Source organism: Tympanuchus pallidicinctus, unplaced genomic scaffold (genome assembly GCF_026119805.1).
Source record: "Tympanuchus pallidicinctus isolate F22 unplaced genomic scaffold, pur_lepc_1.0 scaffold19, whole genome shotgun sequence".
Taxonomy (NCBI): domain Eukaryota; kingdom Metazoa; phylum Chordata; class Aves; order Galliformes; family Phasianidae; genus Tympanuchus; species Tympanuchus pallidicinctus.
This window is the reverse complement of record NW_026294710.1, coordinates 1,334,627-1,352,848: the sequence shown is the minus strand read 5'-3', so window position 1 is coordinate 1,352,848 and position 18,222 is coordinate 1,334,627. Positions and strand designations below refer to the sequence as shown.

Below are 18,222 nucleotides of genomic sequence, written 5' to 3'. Positions count from 1 at the left end.
ACATCCTTGCCAGGTCATGCTGGGTTTCTGCCTCCCCTGCTTGTTTTCCAGTAGTGGGGGACAACGAGCTCTTGTGTGCTCAGAACTCTTCCTTGAAGAGTAGCTGGCTTTGCTCCACTCCTTTGTCTCCAAGGGCAGCTTCCCAGCTCACAGAGGAATTCCTTAAACAGGAATTTGCTTTTCCCAGGTTCAGGGTCCTGACTTTGCTTTTTGCCAGGCCCATCCTTCTCAAAATCACAAAGATGACTCACTACAGCCCAGGGTGCCTCCAATCTCAGTCTCTTTAATGAGCTCCAGCTCCACAAATGCTTTCCTTCTGCTTGGTTTGTGTAGTACCTGCACCAGGATGTTCTCAAACACACTCCAGGAGTCTTTCAGTTTGCTATGTTGCCTTCCCAACAGATATCTGGGTGGTTAAAATCCCCCAACTAAACGGCAGCCCTCAGGCACAGCACTTCCTGCAGCCGTAGCAAGAAGGCCTCAGCCCTGGGCTGCCCTGCTCAGGTGGCCTTTGGTAGATCTGGCCGCCAGCTATCCTGCATTGGTGCAGTCCCTGATTTTCACCCATGGGCTCTCAATCTGATTGTGGAAGTTTCTGAGAAGCAGCTTTTCGCACTCCACCTGCCTCTTTAACATAGAGGGCAACTGCTCTGCCCCTCCTGCCCTGCCTCTTTCCAGTGGGACTCGGAGCAGCACTTGCTGTACAGGCGTGAAGGAACGCAGCATGCTTCTCTGCTATCTTGCTCTCCCAGGGCAGGTTTGTCCTCCAGCAGGGTGTCCTCCCTGACTCCACAATCCATTGCACTCGTGTGAGTAGAAATTGTCCTCTGTAAAGTGAAAAAAATAGGATCTCAGGTTGGATCGGGCATATCAGACAGAACGACCTGAGAAAGCAGGATTCAGGTAAGTGTGGGACAGACAAAATGCAAACGTGTGTGAAATGGGTAAAACATCATCAGAAAGCTCCAGAACCTCTAAAGAAGAGAGAAGGCAAACACTGCTCTGTGTGGTGCCAGCAGTGGGCTGGGGCAGGATATCTCAGGATATCTTACCTGGGAGATGACAGAGCTCCTTCGTTTTAGGACTCTGCTTCAGTAGGTAAGAATCCACACAGAGAAAAGTAATGTTACGGTTGTCCCCTGAGCAAAACAAGGGGCAAGGCAGCTGATATCTGCAGCATGACTTTTGCTACACAATGCCCTCAGCTGCTTCTGTGCCTGCTAAACGGAATGGCTGCCATTTGCTGAAGTGTAGCAGTGCCAGGTAACAGCCTGGTTAGCCTGGCGCCTGTCTCCATGTCCACACTCCAACATGACACCACCTGGGGACACGGTCCCGGCTCATGCCCCGATTCCCAATCCAATAAAGTGCCTGTTCTGCTGACCTAGGCGTGCTGCAGATGAGGATACGGATCCCTCTGCCCCTCAGACACCCACCCCAGCCCCCACCCAGCCCCTCTCAGCCCTTGTGACAGCCGGTAGGCGCCAGCCTGCCACCAGACTTCCTGTTCAGAGGGAAAAACGGTCAGATGGAAAGAAAAGCAGCGTTATGGGAAGTGCCTGCCCTCCTCCTAAGCAAACACAGCACGTCCTCGAGAGGCCCAGCATGCAGCATGGTGGAAGCAGGATGGCATCTGAAAGCTGAGGAGAGCAAACAAGGCAGCCCTCCCACAAGAAAAGGTCTGCTGGCCGCACAGCTGCTGCATTTCTGAGCTCCTGGGGTGCTGGACTCACAGCCTAGGAAACACTGGGAGCTATTCTCTGCAATTTCAGCGACAGAGAGACCCAGAGCCAGACTGCTGTTAGCGCGGCTCCTGGTGCGGTTTTAACCAACCTGCAGTTCCAGGGCATTTTTTGGATGTGGCAGTGCTGGAGCTGGCAGCTCCCCCCACCAGACAGTGCTTTCCAGTACCTTGAAGGAAGGAGAACCGAGTAACTAAGTTGTTCATACTAAAACTTCAATAAAAAATAGAAGAAAGATATCTCTGTCAGTGAAAAGAAACTTGGCTGGCCCTAAAATAAACTATTTGCTGAGAGAAGGGGGGGGGGGAAAAACATCAAACCAACCAAACAGACATAGAACATACAAAGTCCTTTCCAAGAATTTTCCAAATCTGCTTCTCTTTGTTCACCCTGCCACTGTGAGGAGGAAAACAGGAACATTCCGCGAGTCTCCTGAGGCAACCTTGATATAGAAAACATAGCAAGGCTGCAGTGAGCGTTCAGGTCTCAGCTTCCTGTTGCCAGAGCAGAAATTTCCACATGGAGGAGAGGGAATTTGCCCTGTACCCCAAGATACGTTCAGTATCAAGAATATTTTCTGGTATTTTCCTGCTAAGACTTGGCAGGCAGAGAAATTGGACAGGAATCATTAATGTAATTCAAAATTCAAAATGCCACAGTTTGGGTCAGCAGTTTGATACCTTGACTTTGTTGCAAAGTGTGAGGCTTAAAGCCCTGTGGAGGCACACAGCCTCACCTCCTGCTGTTAGCAGAGCTGGGCAGTGTGACCTTCAATGATGCAACAGAGACTTCTGCCTGTATTCATGCTCCACAGCAGTGAATGGTTTCGGTCCAACATGGCCAAGCCAGGCAGAGATTGCAAAACAAGCAAGCAGGCACAAAAAATTGATGAAAAGAAATGGTTTAAAGATCTGGCTGTGAACAGCCTGGCTGTGGTGTGGAGAGCAGAGCCAGCAAGCTGCTGGTAGGAAAAGGACTGGCAATGGTCTGCAGAGGCTGTGGTGGTTCACCTGGCAGCCTCACAGGGCTGGGAAACTCCATCCAGAAGAGGAGTGGCAAGAATAGAGTGAGAAGCCAGCAGGACACAGCTGCTGAAGGTAGCAGACCTGTCTGCCCTCAGCAGGGAAGCTGGCAGCGATGGGAGAACAGCAAAGGCCACCTTGACAGAAAACCACGAGGGCCCAATCTCTACCCCTTCTTCCTTTCAAACAAACTCAGAGCCACCCTGACAGATGGCACAGGAGATGTCTGTCCCACAAGCAGCCTCACAACATGAGCACCTGCTAATGTCGCTGATCGCCTTTTCTGGATACAGGCTGAATAAGTGCTCTTTGGATTCTCCCAGGTACTGATGCCCCTCTTGCTCCTGACAGCACTCTGCTGTCTTGTGCTGCCAGCAGAACAGCACCCAAACATGTTCCTGTGCCCATCCCTGTGCTGCAGGGCACTCACTGTGACTCTCAGCAGCACAAACATCGGATGAGGACGGGGTCCCTGCAGGTGTTCCCCTGAGGCTGCCAGGGTGCCCCAGGCAGCACTGTGCCTATGGAGGGGGGAACAGAGGCAGTGGTGCTCCAACTGTGCTTTGCTGCAGTGCATTGCCTGACAGAGGGATCTTGCAGAGAAGGGCAACGTGTTTTATTAGGGCTAACATGCAGATGTAACTGACTAAATTTCAGGTCGCATTGCAGAAACTCTCTTCACATTGCTGATTCATATTAAAAAGAAAAGATCCAGATGTTTTTTCTTCCACATTTCTCAAACCAGCACCTTTCTCCACCTTTCTCCATAGCTGTGGTAGCTTTGGGCTCCTCATCTCTCAGCAAGGTTCTGCTGGGTGGCGGTCAGTGCTGCTGCATTGCCACGGCCCCTGGGGCACACACTCAGTTCCTGCTGCAAGCACTGTGCCCCTGGGGCATGAGGCAAGTCAAGCACATGGCACCTCTCTGCAAAAAGCAGTACTTCTCACTCCTTTGGGGATGCTGCCAAGCTGAGAAACATGGAGTGGAGCACGACTTCTCACCTGCTTTTGCAAAGCTAACAGCGAGAGTCATCTCACATGCTGGACATTTTGTGCCTGTTCACTAACCTGATTTGCTCTGGACTGGCTGGAAATGCCAGGTCTTCAGGTCTCCCTGCTTCTAAAGAGACACCTTTCACTTCCCACGAGGTTACAGTGTCTTTGATGTGGAAGAGGCAGACACTGCAGGCAGGGAGCTGAGAAAACCTCCCAGCTAAGGCTGTGCATCCCTCCACCTGTTCAGACGGGTGGGCATCTCAGCTCCAGAACAGTGCAAGGCCCAGCAGGCACACAGCTCTGCCTGTCAGAATCTGTCACTGTAAGAAGCAGAAAAAAAATGGAGATTGAGCACAGGTAGCAGAGTCCTAGTTCTGCTGGGCAATAAGCAGATTTACAGCAATAGAAGCAGCAGGTGAAGGCGTGTGCTGTGAGAAAAGAGGATTTGTGCCTGTTAAAATAATAGCACTGCTCAAGCCAGCGTTGCTTTTTATGGGACTCCCTCCTGCTGGGGATGGCTGCAGGCAGAGGTCACCAAACCCTTCCGTAGGGCCCTTACACCACACAGCATGGAGTCAGCAGCCATGGGATGGGGTGGGAGCAGGAAGGGGGAGCCCCAGGGCATGGAAAAGCAGGCGAGGACTTCGAGACACCCTGAAGAGGGCTATGAAGATGGGGAAGGGTCTGAGGGCGGTGCGTGTGAGCGACGGCTGCGGTCCCTCGGTTTGTACGGCCCAGAGGAGGCTGAGGGAAGCCCTCCCGTCGGCCTGCCCTCCTCACGGCCCTCAGCTCCTCACAGGGAGGGGCAGCGCCAATCTCTGCTCCTTGGTGACAGCGACACGGAGCTGCCGGGGGAGGCTGGGAAACGGCTGCCCCCCATAGGGCTGGGCACGGCACAGCTCCCAGGGCCGTAGGGCTGCGCGGTGCCGCGCGGGGCCGCGTTAGGCTCGGCGATCCCTCCCAGCTCGGGGCAGCCGATGGCGCGCGGACCCCGCGGACACCGCGGAGCGCGGGGAGGGGCGGGGCCGGCGCGGGCCGCCTCGTGCCGCGCGGAAACTCAAACCGGCGGTCGCCCCCGCAGCCAATGGGCCCGCAGCGCCGCCCGCCGCCAGCCAATGGGAGCGCGCCGCCGGGGAGGGGCGGGGCGGCGCGGCGCTGCCGGGCGGCGGCAACTCGCGGGGCCGCGGCGGCGGCTGCGATGGCCCCGGAGCGCGGCTCCCGTCCGTCCCCCGCCGGGCCGCCCCCCGCCGGTACCGAAGGGCTGCCCAGGGCCTTCCTGCAGAGCCTGCGCACTCTCTTCGACATCCTGGACGACCGGCGGCGGGGATACGTGCACCTCCGAGAGATCGAGTCCCGCTGGCAGGGCGCGGAGGCCCGCGAGTTGCCCTCCGGCGTGCTGGACGGGCTGCGGCGGGCGGCGCCGCCCAGCGGGTATCTCACTTTCGAGCGCTTCGTCCTGGGGCTGCGAGCCGCGCTGCCCGGCGCCGACGGCGGAGTCCCGGGTAAGGGCAGAGCACCGGGGCGCGGGGAGCCGCGGGACAAGGAGCGGGACAAGGAGCGCGGCCGCGGCCCCGCCGTCAGCGCCTCGCGGAGCCTGGAGAAGCTGCCGAGCCCGCATGGCAACGAGGAGCGGCGCGGGCAGAGCGGCGGACACCGCGAGCCGGAGCCGGGCCAGGGGCAGCCGCGCGGCCGAGGTGAGCGGGGCGGGGAAGGGCGGACGGACCGCCGGTCTGGCCGCCGGAGCGGCGGGTTGGGCGGGTGGGCGGGCCGGTTCCCAGGCGGCACCGACCTGTTCTTCCTTTGGCATTTAAAACAACGGCAAATTCTTCCCCCGGGCCTGGTGTGGAACTCTGAGGAGTCGCCGTTGCTTTTTTTTTTGGCTTCCGTGGGCTTTGTTTCAAGCTCCAGATAAACCGGAATGGAGATCACGCTGTTTGCAAATCCTGCTCTTTTCCCAGGCTCGTTCTTCCCCTTGCATTTCTCGTCGTGTGAGTGCTTGTCTGTTTATAGTGGTGACAAGAAGAATTAAGGGCTTTGCAGTAACATGTCCGGAGTTGTCCTCTGGCACCCAGTCGGTAGGTGACCTCCCCGTGGGGTGGATCTGATCCTCAGCAGGAGCTGCTGGGCGCTGCGATGGAGAAGTGAGCTGCTGCCGGCGCGGTGCTGCAGTCGGTGCCAGAGCCCAGCAGCACTCAGCGCCGCCCCCGAGCCCTTCCCCACGATCCGGGTCCGCTGTGCCAATCTGCTCCTGCTGTGGCTCACAGAGCTGTCAGCAGGCTGTGCCGTCCGTCCTGTGTGGCTGCAGGCTGGCATAGAACCCACCACAGGGCATCCACCTCCTTCCTTGCCTTAGCACAGTGGTTGGGAGGCTCTGGTGAGCCGTTCAGCCAGCTGCATGGCTGGCTATGCGTGTTCCTTGATAGCTCGACAGTGGTTCAGTTTGACAGACCAGTGGGATTTTGGGGCTGACGAAGTCAGAGGAGGGTGAGCACTGCACCCAGCACTGCCCCCTTCCACTGGGAAGACTCCTTCACTGACCTCTTGACTTGCTGCCAGTATGAAGGAAAAGCCATAAGGAATACAGGAACTCCTGGCTGCCCCTGTGCAGTGCTTTGAGATCTCCCGACACAGAATTCTGTGTGAGAACTTGGTGTTTTGCTGTTTCAACACTTGAGCACAATGCCTGCCTTTACCTCAGAAAGGTGCCCGAGCTGGTTTGCCTTCCCTTCCCCACCCTTTCCTTCCCAGTCCCTTCTGCAGGGTGGAGAAGAAATGTTAAATATCCCAAAGGTTCTCTGCTTTCCATTTTGCCTCCAGGTGAATCACAGGAGCTTCTCCCAGGGGAATGTTATTAAGCAGGCTGAGTTTTTTTGTTGGGATTTTTGTATTATTATTTATTTTATTTCATTATATTTTTTTAGCATTAAGAGCCTAAATCTGGAAAAACCTGGGGGGAGAAGTAAAATCCTCCTTGATTAAATAATCATCATATTGAAAGCTCTCCAGTAGCTGAGACAGAGCAGATGAGTACTGCAGAGCGTAACTTTCTGGTTCCTGTGGATCACTGCATTGTAGGCAGATGTTCTGTTGATGTCCTGAGGCTGCAGGTCGCAGCCCTTGCTGCCAGCTTCCCTAAAAGCAGGGCAGCTTTCTCGCAACAGGCCTGAATTCCAGGTTGATTCAGCAGCTCATTGACAGTTATAACTCAGTTATTTTCTCTCTTTTAGTTCCCAATCCCACATGCCTGCTCAGTGATGCTTTGTACCACTGAGGGCTTTCCTAGCATGAGAAGCTTTGGATGCTCCTTCCAGCTGGCTGGGAAGGAGTCAGGCCTCAGCACAGCAAGACCCAGCTCTCAGCTGACTGTGGAGAGGTGTGCCTGATGCTGTTGGTCAGGAGCTGCTGGGGGTCCAGTAAAATTCAGCTCGGTTAGATTGCAGCTCGAGGCTGTTCCAAGGCTCTGGCTGCTTGGTGTGGCTCTTGGGAGAACTGTGTCCAAGAGCGGGGAGGTGGTGATCAGTGCTTGTAGTCATCAAAGACTTTGAGGGAGTTCTCCCTGTCTGTGCTTCTGGGAGAGGGGGCTTTTTGCGGGTGCTGCCCACCTCTGCTTCCCGACCCGGGTCACAGCCACAGCACCTGGGAGCCCCCAGCATCTGCTGGGGCAAGGAAGGAAAATGAGGCTGAAAGCAGAAGAGTCACTGTGACAGCTTCCTGCTGCTGGCTCTTAGCTTGCCTCTCGCAGCGGTGTCCAAGCGTCTCAGTGTTTGGGGTCTTTACCCCCATGGTTTCCAATGGAAAGCTTTTGTCCCTTCTGGGAGCGGGGGAAATGAAGATGCTGGATGGTCAGTGCTGTGTCTAGGGTGATGCCCCTGGGCACTGCCTGCTCCCTGCACAGCCAGGGTGGCCTGGCTCTAGAAGCTGCCTGGCGCCAGCAGGAAGGAGCAGGATGGTTTTGTAGGCAGCACTTGTTGCCCAGGCTGCTGCCAAGTGTGCAGAACGGCTGCCAGGTGTCTGCAGAGTCGCTGTCTGCTGAGGGCTGAGTGTGTGCCCAGCAGGGGTCCCCACTGGGAGGTGGCCCTGTGCCCAAGAGGAGCCGATCCCAGGTTGTTGGGGTTCAGTTTTACCACTGCATTGATAACACAGGTGTGCGGAGCTCCGCTCTTTGACCAGGGAACACCTTCTTATCAGAGGCTCACTCCAAATCTGGGCTCTGTACTTTTATCATAGGCTCAATAGTGGTGCTTCAGCAAACAACAAAAAGTTTTAACGTATGTTTTCCATCCTGCAGCTCTTCCCACAGGTTTCTTCCTGGCTTTGCTTTGGCATTCCGCTTATTGAAGTGACTTGGTTTTGAGACTATCCTTCCACTTCCCACTCAGGTTGTGCTGCAGGTTTGGGAGAACATGTGCTCAATTGTGCCAGTTGTGCTGGCTTGACTGTTCCAGGTAGATATGGGTGTCTGAAACCAAAGACATTTGGCAAACGAGATAAGTGAGTAATATCAGACTTTGTGTTAGGTGAAATGCCAGCGACCTGTCTGTGATGGAGCCCTTGATGGCAAGAGAAGTGGGATGCTGTGGTGTACCAGCAGCAGGACTTCTTGTGCGTCACTGTGGTACCTTTCCAAGGTAGCACAGTAATGGTGTAAGTGAGGTGAGCGTACAGCTGCACAGCTGCTGGGGTGTTGCTGGCTGCTGCTGCATGCCCACTTCTACTCCTGTTGCTGAACTGATAGATGCTAGCAGCACAGACAGCCCCACAGTTGTGCAGGTCTCCTATCTTGCTGCCTCTCAGCTCCCTCCTATGAGCTGGGCTCATCTTCCTGGTGAGAGGTGACTCCTGCAGCCTCAGCTCACTTCTCCTGCCTCATATCCTGCACCCTTTGCATCTGTGTGCCCTGCTGAGAGCCGGACAGACCTCACACCCTGCTCAGTGCTTCTGTCACTCCTGCCTGCCCGCACTGCAGAGCACACTGCACACTGCACTGCACACAGAGCCAGTGCCTGGCTGGTCAGAGGAGAGGATTGCAGTGAGTGGGGGTGCCTGGGGGGTATGTGGGCAGCAGTCCCAGGGAGATGTGTCCTGCAGCTGCCTTGCCACAAGCTTTCCCTTGCCTGCCTCCCTGCTACTGTTTTCTGGTTCTTGTTTGGAATAACAAAGAATCTCTTCAGGAAAACAGAAATCTGTGACCAGAGAACAGAGGGAGCCACGGGAGTGAGAGGATGAGCACAAGGCAGGCTCTGCTGGACACTTGGCAGGGGCCTGGAGCAAGAAGGGAGTGCAGCCTGCCTGCTGCCCAGGCATGTTAGCAGAGGGTGCTGACTGCACCCCTGGGTGCCTTGGCGCCATGGTGCTCAGCAGCAGGGTGGTGCTCTGACAGCATGTCCAAAAACACAGAGCTGAGCTGGCTTGGACATGGCTGCAGGGCTGCCTTTCTGGCAGGGCGTGCGGCACGGGGGATGTGCTGACTTGGGCAGGTGCTCAGCCCATACCTGCTTCTGCACACAGTCATCCAGTGCTGACAGGAGGCGTCTGATCCTGCTCAAAACCTGGCAGCCTGGAACTTAATCTGCAGAAATAGGTTACGTGTGGATTTGGACCAGTGTCGTGTGTTTGTAGTAGATCAGCTTTTTGATAAATAGGATGTTAGGATTTTAATGAAATTTTGGAAACCCCAGAGCCAGATTTTCTGTGTGTTAAGACCATAGGCGTGGGGCTTCTGGTTAACAGCAAACCTTGGGCAACAAACACACATATGTGTGGGGAAGGAAAGTGTTTGCTCTGTAATGAGCTAGTCTGCTCTTTGTAGCTGCCTCCAGTGCAAGCTCCTTGTGAGAGCTGCCATGTGTCCAGAATGGGGCTGACCCCTGACGCTCTCTGGTGCTGCCAGGCTGCTGCAAATAGGCTGTAGGAGCACCTGTGTTGCTGAGCCCATCACCAAACGACTGCCTTTGGGAGGAGATGAGTGCCCCGCAGAGCCTGTGCTGCCTGAATGGGAGCCAGGGGTCCTGTGAGCACAGAGAGCCAGGGCAGGCGGTGTTGCTGGTGGTTTGGTTGTGCTGAGACTGAAGCAGCACTGCCTGGAGGCTGCCTCCTTTATTCAGAAGATGACCACAGAGGGCAACTTGCATGCCTGGCACGACCAAGTGAGGTATTACTGAGGTCTGTCTTGCCTGTATGAAGACTTTTAGCAGGTGCTATGGCTGGTGCTTTCTCAGGTGCTCCCTGCATGGTCAGCTGGCAGGAGTGCTATTCAGACAGCACCATGGAGGGGCAGTGGAAAGGTTTCTGTTGCAAGTAGCCCTTATGCTTTCTTCTGTTACAGGTATTGATGTTAAGTCTGCTGGGCTTAACCAAGGAGATGGTGGCCATGTGGGCCCTGGAGACATTCGGAGACATCAGAGGGGACGTGCAGAACACCGGAGACACACTATTGCCAATGGTGTGGACTTTGGCATGGTAAGAGAACAGCCCTGTCGTGGACTGCTGCCCCAGGTGAGGGCACTGCAGAGGTCCCTCACTGCTGATATGAGCACTGTGGGCCTATTGCTCTCTCTCACCTGCTTTGCAAGTGAGAGCTGTAGGGTCTTTGGATGTCGGGAAGGTCCTGCTGTTACTGTTACAAAGCTTTGTTAGTGTACATGATGGCCTTGCAGTTATTTCCAAGGTATTCTGCTTCTAGAAATGTGCAGGGGAAGGAGGAGGTACGTATTTCCAAGAGCCAGGTCACTCAATGGAGTTGGCACTTGTGCAGTCAAACACATTCTCCGTGGGCAAAAGCTTGGGCTGGGAAAGACAAAATTTTACCTTGTGATGTTAGGAGGAGGCCCCAGTGCTGCAGTGGTCTCAGCAGGTTGGTCTCTGGGCCTTTCAAGCACTCCAGCAAAGTCATGTGTGCGCTGTGCTGGTGACTGGTGGTGCTGAGGCATGCTGTGCTGCAGCCTGAGGACCCTGAGCAGCCAGAGCCAGCACTGCAGGCTTCCCTTCCACCAGAATGTGGACAGAGCACGGGAAAGGGCCTTGTGCTGTGACCTCTGCCAAATGATGTAGGTCAGGGCTCTAGTGTACTGATCCTCATGACTACTGAGAGATTTTTTTGCAAACATCTGAAATGAATTTGGCTGGGAAGCCTGGAACCAAGAGATCTGCTTCTCTCTCTATTGCTAAGCGGAGAGACTTAGATCAGGTTACCCAGGCCAAGGGATCTGTGCTGCTCCCAGCTGAGATGTAGAAGCTGACTGGGCATATTGCCCACAAGCTCAAGCAAAATTTGACTGGGAAGAGAGCCAGGATCTTGTCTGTAGAATGAATGATCGTCCAACCTCCCTTGCTTTGTCTCATGGCTAAGGAGCTGCTGGCAAGACTGCATCTCTCACATCTGCACTTCCCCTTTTCACGCCCTGGTGTCACTCGCTGCCTGGTCAGGGCCAGCCGGCGGCTGCATGTGCTGTCCTTGTGCAGCATCGCCGGCTTTGGGAAACAACACACTGTGTTGCCTGGCCTGGCCTGACCTGCCTGGGAAGGGTTGGATTATGCACACATGCAAAGAGGTCTGCTGGGCTTGCAGCAATGCAAGTTCTTCCATCTCAGCTGAGAGGTGCTGACAAGAGGCAATAACTATGGATGTGCCTGCCCGGGTTGGGATCCCTTTGCTCCTCAGGTTTTGATGGCTGCCTGGGGAGGGGACCCCCTCTTCTGGCAGGGCTCTTGTCTGTGCGTGCAGCTCCAAGCTGGAGTGCAGCAGAGGTGGCAGTGCTCCACCAGCTCCACATCCTTCCTGGTGCTGGTGAGGAAGGGCTTTGATGGCCAGGGTGTCTCGCTGGAAGCTGCTGTTTGTTCCTGGGACTGCCACACATACTTTGGGCAAGTGTTGCTCTTACCTTTGTTTCACCACACTGCTTAGTTGCCATGCAGGATATGGGAGTCAGGTGTCCCACATTTCTTCCCTCCATCCCCTTTATATCCAATTGCTGCACTGCCTTTCTGTTCCTCCTCTCAGAGATGAGATGCCTGGCACTACCCGGTGGGGGTGAGAAGCCTTCCCTAGAACCAAACAATTTGGGTGCCAGTTCCACATTTGAGTATGCAGAGACAGTTGGAGCAGGTTTGAATCTAGCAAGGACTGAGTCTGTGTGCAGGGCAGTGCTCTTGCCTGGATATGCTTCCATCCTCCCTGGTGCTGGAAGGATGCTGGGCCCTGCAGAGCCAGGGCACACAGCTGTAATTAGGCTAATTTGCTCCATTTCCACAGGGGTGGGGGTGGAAGAGATTGATGTCCATTTAGCAGCCTGTGAGTACAGTAGGACCTGTTAATCTTGATCAGCAAAGCAGAAGTTTGGGGGCTGTGCTGCAGCCCAGGGATTTAAGATGGACAGCTAATGTCTGCTCAGATGGTGTGGTTTTTTTGTTTTTTTCAATGAGTCCATTGATTGGCCCCATTTCTCCATGGCCTTAGGGTAGTTGGGATGAGGCCTGTGAGAGGCTGAGCACTTTAATTTGTGGGCAGCCTGGGGCATGGCACTCTCCCCTCCCCTTCTACCACAGGCAGCACCAACCAAAACCTGCTGTGCCCACTCCACCTCCCTGTCCTGGCCCTGCCCGAGATGCTGTATCCCATCCCACTGCACCCAGGGAGATGCCATCTGTCCATGCAGCCAGCAGAACTGCCTGATGTTCCCCAGCTCAGCAGGTTGCTGCTCCTTCCTCCCGTCTCTATGCTGACCAGCAAGTCAGATAGGATCAGGATGGGACAGGCAGTCACAGGCTGCAGCCAGAGCTGGATGGGGGTCCTTGCCACATACAGCACCTTCTTCATGCCCCTCAGCAACAGCCTGTGCAGTACCAAGGCTCTGCGGTTCTTCCTGTGGGTATGTTCCCCTCTGTCTGTCTGAGCCTGTGTGTGTGTTGCTGCTGTATTGTCAACAGCAATTCCAGGAGCGGAGGGAGCAAGAACAGCCCTGGTGTTATGGGGTGGCTGGTGTGTGGCAGCTGCAGGGCTTCTGGTGTGGAGATGGGGACAGGGAAGTGCTGCCATCCTCAAGGAATGTTTGGTACATCCAAATGTTTGGATGGAATGTTTGTCTGCTTGGAGAGGGGGGGTCTGCCTGGGGTCACTTCTAAACTGAGTCTCCCTCTGGTGCTCTCCAGACAGCAGAAGTTCCAGGCTCACTGCTTGGATCTCTTTGGGCACGAGGAGAGCAGCCTGCCCTCTGTGGGGGAGCTCCTGGTGCCCAGTCTGTGCCGCGGGCAGTGGAGCTCAGGTGGCATCGTGGCAGAAAGAGCAGGTGGCTGTTTGCTGAGGGGAGGGCTGGGGCTGCTCTTGGCCTCTTTTCTTCAGAGCAGCTGCAAGGATGTGAGCAGGGGGCACAGCTCTGGAGGAGCAGGTTGGGGGGAGGCACAGACTTGCTGGGCAAGGGCTGATGGTTTGCTGTGCTGAGGATGCTCTGTTCCATGTGGAGCAGACTCCTCTTGCCAGCTCTGTGACTTCTTGGTGGCAGTGCAGTGCCAAGGGGCCAATGGAGAGGGGGTGCTGGTGGGAGCCTGAGCTGGGCCTAAGGGCAAGAGCTTCAGGTGCTCTTGTAGCCTCTCCCTGTCACCGGGACATACCTAGTACCTCTGCAGATGGCTCTGCGGCTCAAACCTGAAGGCTAAGCAGAACCTGTCAGCAGAAAGGCATGCTTTGTTCAGCTCAGAGATGCTTCAGGCAGTGAAGCAAATGGGAAAGCAAAGGGCTGGGTAAGTAGGCAGTAGGTTTTGCCCAGGCTTCTGGTCTGTGCGGGTGACTTGGTTGCTCCCTGACAGCAGTGTGAGTTGCTGCTGCTCCTATGGAGCTCACAGCCTCAGGGGTGGCTGCAGGCCCTCTTCTTAGCATGTGCTCAGATAAATGACAAAGCAGAGAAACCTGTTTCTGTAGTGAGAGCTGATGGAGAGCAGGCCTGATTCCCTGCCCAGGAAAATAGAGATGACCTGATGGCCCTTTGACTGTTGCTGTTGCTCTCCCAAACTGGAGAACCTACCCCAAACCGGGATCAGCCAGTGGCCATCACCCAACTCCTCTGCAGCTGCTTGTGGCAAGAGGGGCTGCCACAGCTGCCAGTAACAAATTTCTTTGTGCCTCGTGAAGAAGACAGCTTCCTGGGCTGCAGAAAGGGGCCTAGGTTACATTGCTCCTAGGGGCCTTCAGATGGGAGCTGACCAGGCAGTGATTCTCTGACCATTTGGTTTGGACTGGGTAAGGAGGGAGTAACGTCTGTGCTCTGTCCTGCAGCTGAAGCATATGAAGGAGCTGGAACAGGAGAAGGATTTCCTGCTTCAGGGTCTGGAGATGGTTGAGCGTGCCCGGGAGTGGTACCACCAGCACATCCACTGCATGCAAGAACGCCAGAGGCTGCTGGGGAAAAACAAAACCAGCACTGTGAGCCTGGGGCTTGTTTTGGGGATGCACATCAGGTTGGGGCTAGAAGAACTGGGCTGGACATCTTGTTTCACCTGGTGTTGGCCTTGCTATGTTGTTTTTGTGTGCCTGCACTTTTGGCCTGGGGATCCCAGATGAGTGGGGGGAATTGGAGCAGCCCCACCCGGCAGAAAAGAGGGAGAGGCAGCAAGCATATCCCTCTGTTCTCTGTTTATCCACACACTTGATGCAGAGCTGAGACATCATTGCAAGGATGGGATCAGGCCTGGCCTCGTGGCAGTGGCTTTCTCAGGAAAAAAAAAAAAATCCCTACTGACTGGGATGTTCTGCTGGACACATGCCAGCCATGGGGCTCTCCCCTGGGCCTGCTGAGAGGGTTTTGTGGCAGCATGTGCCCTCAGCACAGCTAGCCAGGCCTACTCGTGTCCTGCCATGTTGCACACAGGATCAGGATTCCAGCCTGACAGAGCAAGCACGGCCTTGGCCCTCATGCTGGCTGTGCTGTGAGGCAATATGCATCCCGTGGCATCTAAACGCATATGCATCTCATGGCTTGTGTGGGCTTTGTGCTGGTGAGGCTGTGGGGCTGGGATGTGGGAATGGAGGAGTGCCCTGGTGCTGGGAGGTGTGGGCAGGGCTGGAGGATGGCCAGGCACCGAGCCTCCCCATCAGGCAGCGTGGTGCCCTGGAAGCTGGCACTGAACTGACACCTGGACCCTTTCTCCCCATCTTCCAGGACTTCCTTCCTGATGGCAGCCAGAGCCAACTGGGATGCCTGATCCCAAAGCTGCAGGAGGTGAACCGCTGCCTGGGTGACCTCTTGGCAGCTGTGGGCAAGGTGAGAACAGTAAGTTAGCGGCTTGCAGTCACTTGTGTGAGCCAGTGGCCTGCCCTCATGCTGGCGGCCAAGCTGGCATATGGGCTGCCAGAGCTTCCCTAGGCTATGGAGAAGTGATTTGGCTCCGTTGCCAAGATGGGTCAAGAGGGAAGTACAACTTGTCTGGGCTGGAGGATGCTCAAGGCATATGGAGACCTAAAGGAGATCCTCCTGAAGGTGTAGATCTTTGCATGCAAACAGGGAAAGCATCCTGCTGAGGTGCTGAGTCAGTCCTCCCAGAGGTGACTGTCCTGGATGCCAGCTGCTGCATGGGCTCCTTGCAGGAGCAGGACATGCTGCAAGGAGTGCTTCCACTTCTGTCTACGCTACTCTGGAATAACCTTGCTAGAGACCCTGCATTGGCCTGTGCTGGTGGATCTTAATCCTGTGCTGGGTTTCTCTCAGCTCCCAACCCAGTAGTTCCCTTGTGCCACAGAAGCCTGGCCTCAGAGGCAGGTTGAGGAGGGCCACCAGGAGGTCGTTGTCTCATTCTTTCCCTTCATCTTCTCCACAGCCAGGGAACTCCACCTCAGCGCTGAGCAGGCTGACCCCCACTGCCCCTGCGGTGTCCCCAGTCTCTGCAGTCTCCCAGCAAGCCATCAACATGCTGAAGGAGCAAAACCGGCTTCTCACCAAGGTGAGCAGGGATGGTGGGGAGGAGAATGCTGAGAGGGAACCATTGGAGAAAGAGTATGTGGCTGTGGAAAGTGATCCTTCAGCTTAGCCAACTTTGGTCATCCTGGAGATGGACCACGGGCTGCACTTCGAGCCCTTCTCTCTCACAACTGAGTGCCCCTCATGTGATGGGCTTGGGCTGTTTGCTGGGTATGGGACCATGAATGTGAACCTCACTGGCCCTGCTGTAGGGAAAAGACTGTGACAGATGAAGACCACGAGAGGGTGCAGATGCTAACGATGCCCAGGTAGGCTCGCTGCAGGGGTTTACGTTCTGACATCTGCAGGTGGTGCTTTTGGTTTGCAGGGGGCATGGAGCAGCTAGGCCTGCCCCAGGTCACGGAGGCCTCAGGCACAGCACAGAGCTCTGAGCAGCACTTCTCTCCTCTTTCCAATGCAGGAGGTGACTGACAAGAGTGAACGCATCACCCAGCTGGAACAGGAGAAATCTGCTTTGATCAAGCAGCTCTTTGAGGCACGTGCCCGCAGCAATCACGAAATGAGCCAGCTGGACTCCACCTTCATCTAGCACGTGTCTCCCAGCACTCCTGGCCCCATATTGAGCTTCTCCAGGGGGTTGGTGGGGCTGGGGCTTTTGTCCTGAAACCATTCTGTCCATTGCTCCAGGTGTTCATCTCAAGGCCTGTGGAGGCCTGGAACTGCCCATGGTGTCACTGTGGGAAGAAGCTGGGGACTGTGCTTCCCTGATCTGCTTGGGCAGGCCTCGAGTCCCCTCCCTGCCATGCTGCTGACATGGCCAGCAGTGCTGCTCACAAGCTGCTCCTGTTCAAAACCAACTGCAGGTGAACTGCTCCCTCACCTCCCGACCCCCAGTGTGTCGGGTGGAAGCAGCTGCTGCCCTTACTGTGTGAATGGGGAGAGCTGCTGTACCCTAGGCCTGACCTGGGCTGAATTCTGGCTGCTCTTTGAAAAAGATACTGCATCTTTAACGTTCCATCTGGCATTCCAAGGCAAGCCTGCCCTGAAGGGCATCCTGTCTGCTGCTTGTCCTTCTGTCAGACGACAGGATTGAAAATCTGTAATAGGGGCATGGCTAGTTCCTCCCTGCTGCCTGTGTTCTGCCCGCTAGAGGAAGCAGACTGGGCTAGAGCAATGCCTGAGCTGGTGCTCCTCCTGGTACAACCCTTTCCAGTTTGCTGTAGTGATGCCATAGTCGCTGTTTACATATTTGCAGGCTCCTGTAGTTGATGAGCCATAGACCTGGATCAGGTAACCTGTACCTCTGAGCTGCTCTTTCAGGCTGTTTGCGATGGAGGCAGATACCTCTCTTCATCTTCCTGAACTGGCAAACATTTCTTTATGACTGCCAGACCTATATTTTTTCATGATGACTTTAGAAGGAGAGGTTGTCTTGCAGCATGAGCCTGATTTCACAGTGGGGCTTTATGACTCGTTTTCTTGTTTAACTGAATGTGGGTGATGGAGAAGAGGCTGATGGTCTCTTTCTTTTGCACATCTCCTAGTGGAGAAATGGCAGCTTTGCGTGGTGGTGTAAGCATGGGTGATGTTAGACTGGTGTGTCTCGGGATACCTTCTCCTTTCCATGCAGCTCAGTGATGGGGCTTGACCTGAGCAATATTTTCCTCTGTGGCTTGGTACTTGTTACTGATGGTACATTTGTAGGTGATCGATGCGAGTCCCCACCTAGCACAGCCCTGGCTTTTCTCTTCAGCATTGTTTCATGTTCAGACTCCTGGCACAGTGCTGTAGCACAATGCACCAAACTGGGCAAAAAGTGCTGGCCTGCCCTGCTGTGCCAGCTTCAGCTGTGTTAGGCTGGGAACTGTGCAGACCAACTCCTTGCCCATTCCTGAGAAGATCCTTTTACCCACCCAGTGCAGTTTGTCCCACCCAACTCTCTGAGACTGACTTTGACCTGAAGCTCACTGATTGACGTTCAGTCCCTGTTCTTTTCTTGCACCTGCTGCCAGAGTGGGGATCAGCAGAATGCAAGGGAGAGGGAGGAAGAGCAAGGCCAAGGGAGTCATTCCCTATCTGCAGGTGTTAGTTATCCCCTGGGCATCAGTGCCTGCCATCCCTGTCATGATGCCACCTCTGGTATCCGGTGCCTGTTTTACCTGAGGCTTAACAAAAAGTGACTCTCCTCGTAACCCGTCTTTAGGGATGATAATAAAGTGGGCTAATCTATTTAATTTATCTTTCTGTCTCTGACTGAATCAGTCCATCTAATAGCTTCAAGCCTTGCAGTTCCTGCCTGTTGGGTCTGGAGGGATTGCAGGTGAGCAGAGGTTGCACAGCCCTGAGGAGCCCAGTGTGTCTGTGCTCCAGGTCGTGTTCCCGTGCCCCTTTCTTTCTCATCTGGGCATCTCTGTGCTGTTGGGCTGGGGACACTCCTGGCCTTTCCTCTCTGCTGTGCAATGGGATTACAAAACACCCATACCCTGCAGCCCTTGGAGCCTGTGGCTGTTCCTCCAGGAGCTGTGCTGCAGGGCTCCTGCACAGGTGGTGCTGGTCA

General features: G+C 55.2%; 1 protein-coding gene across 1 annotated transcript; it reads left to right on the top strand.

Annotated features, from left to right (window-relative positions):
• Positions 1-4,736: 4,736 nt before the first annotated feature.
• SAPCD2 (suppressor APC domain containing 2) lies at positions 4,737-17,903 on the top strand. The gene is given in 7 exon segments (XM_052681325.1): positions 4,737-4,788; positions 4,791-5,453; positions 10,085-10,218; positions 14,027-14,173; positions 14,910-15,011; positions 15,565-15,687; positions 16,126-17,903. Coding segments are annotated over 7 exon segments (1,350 nt in total). The 3' UTR covers positions 16,255-17,903.
• The last annotated feature ends 319 nt before the right edge of the window (positions 17,904-18,222 follow it).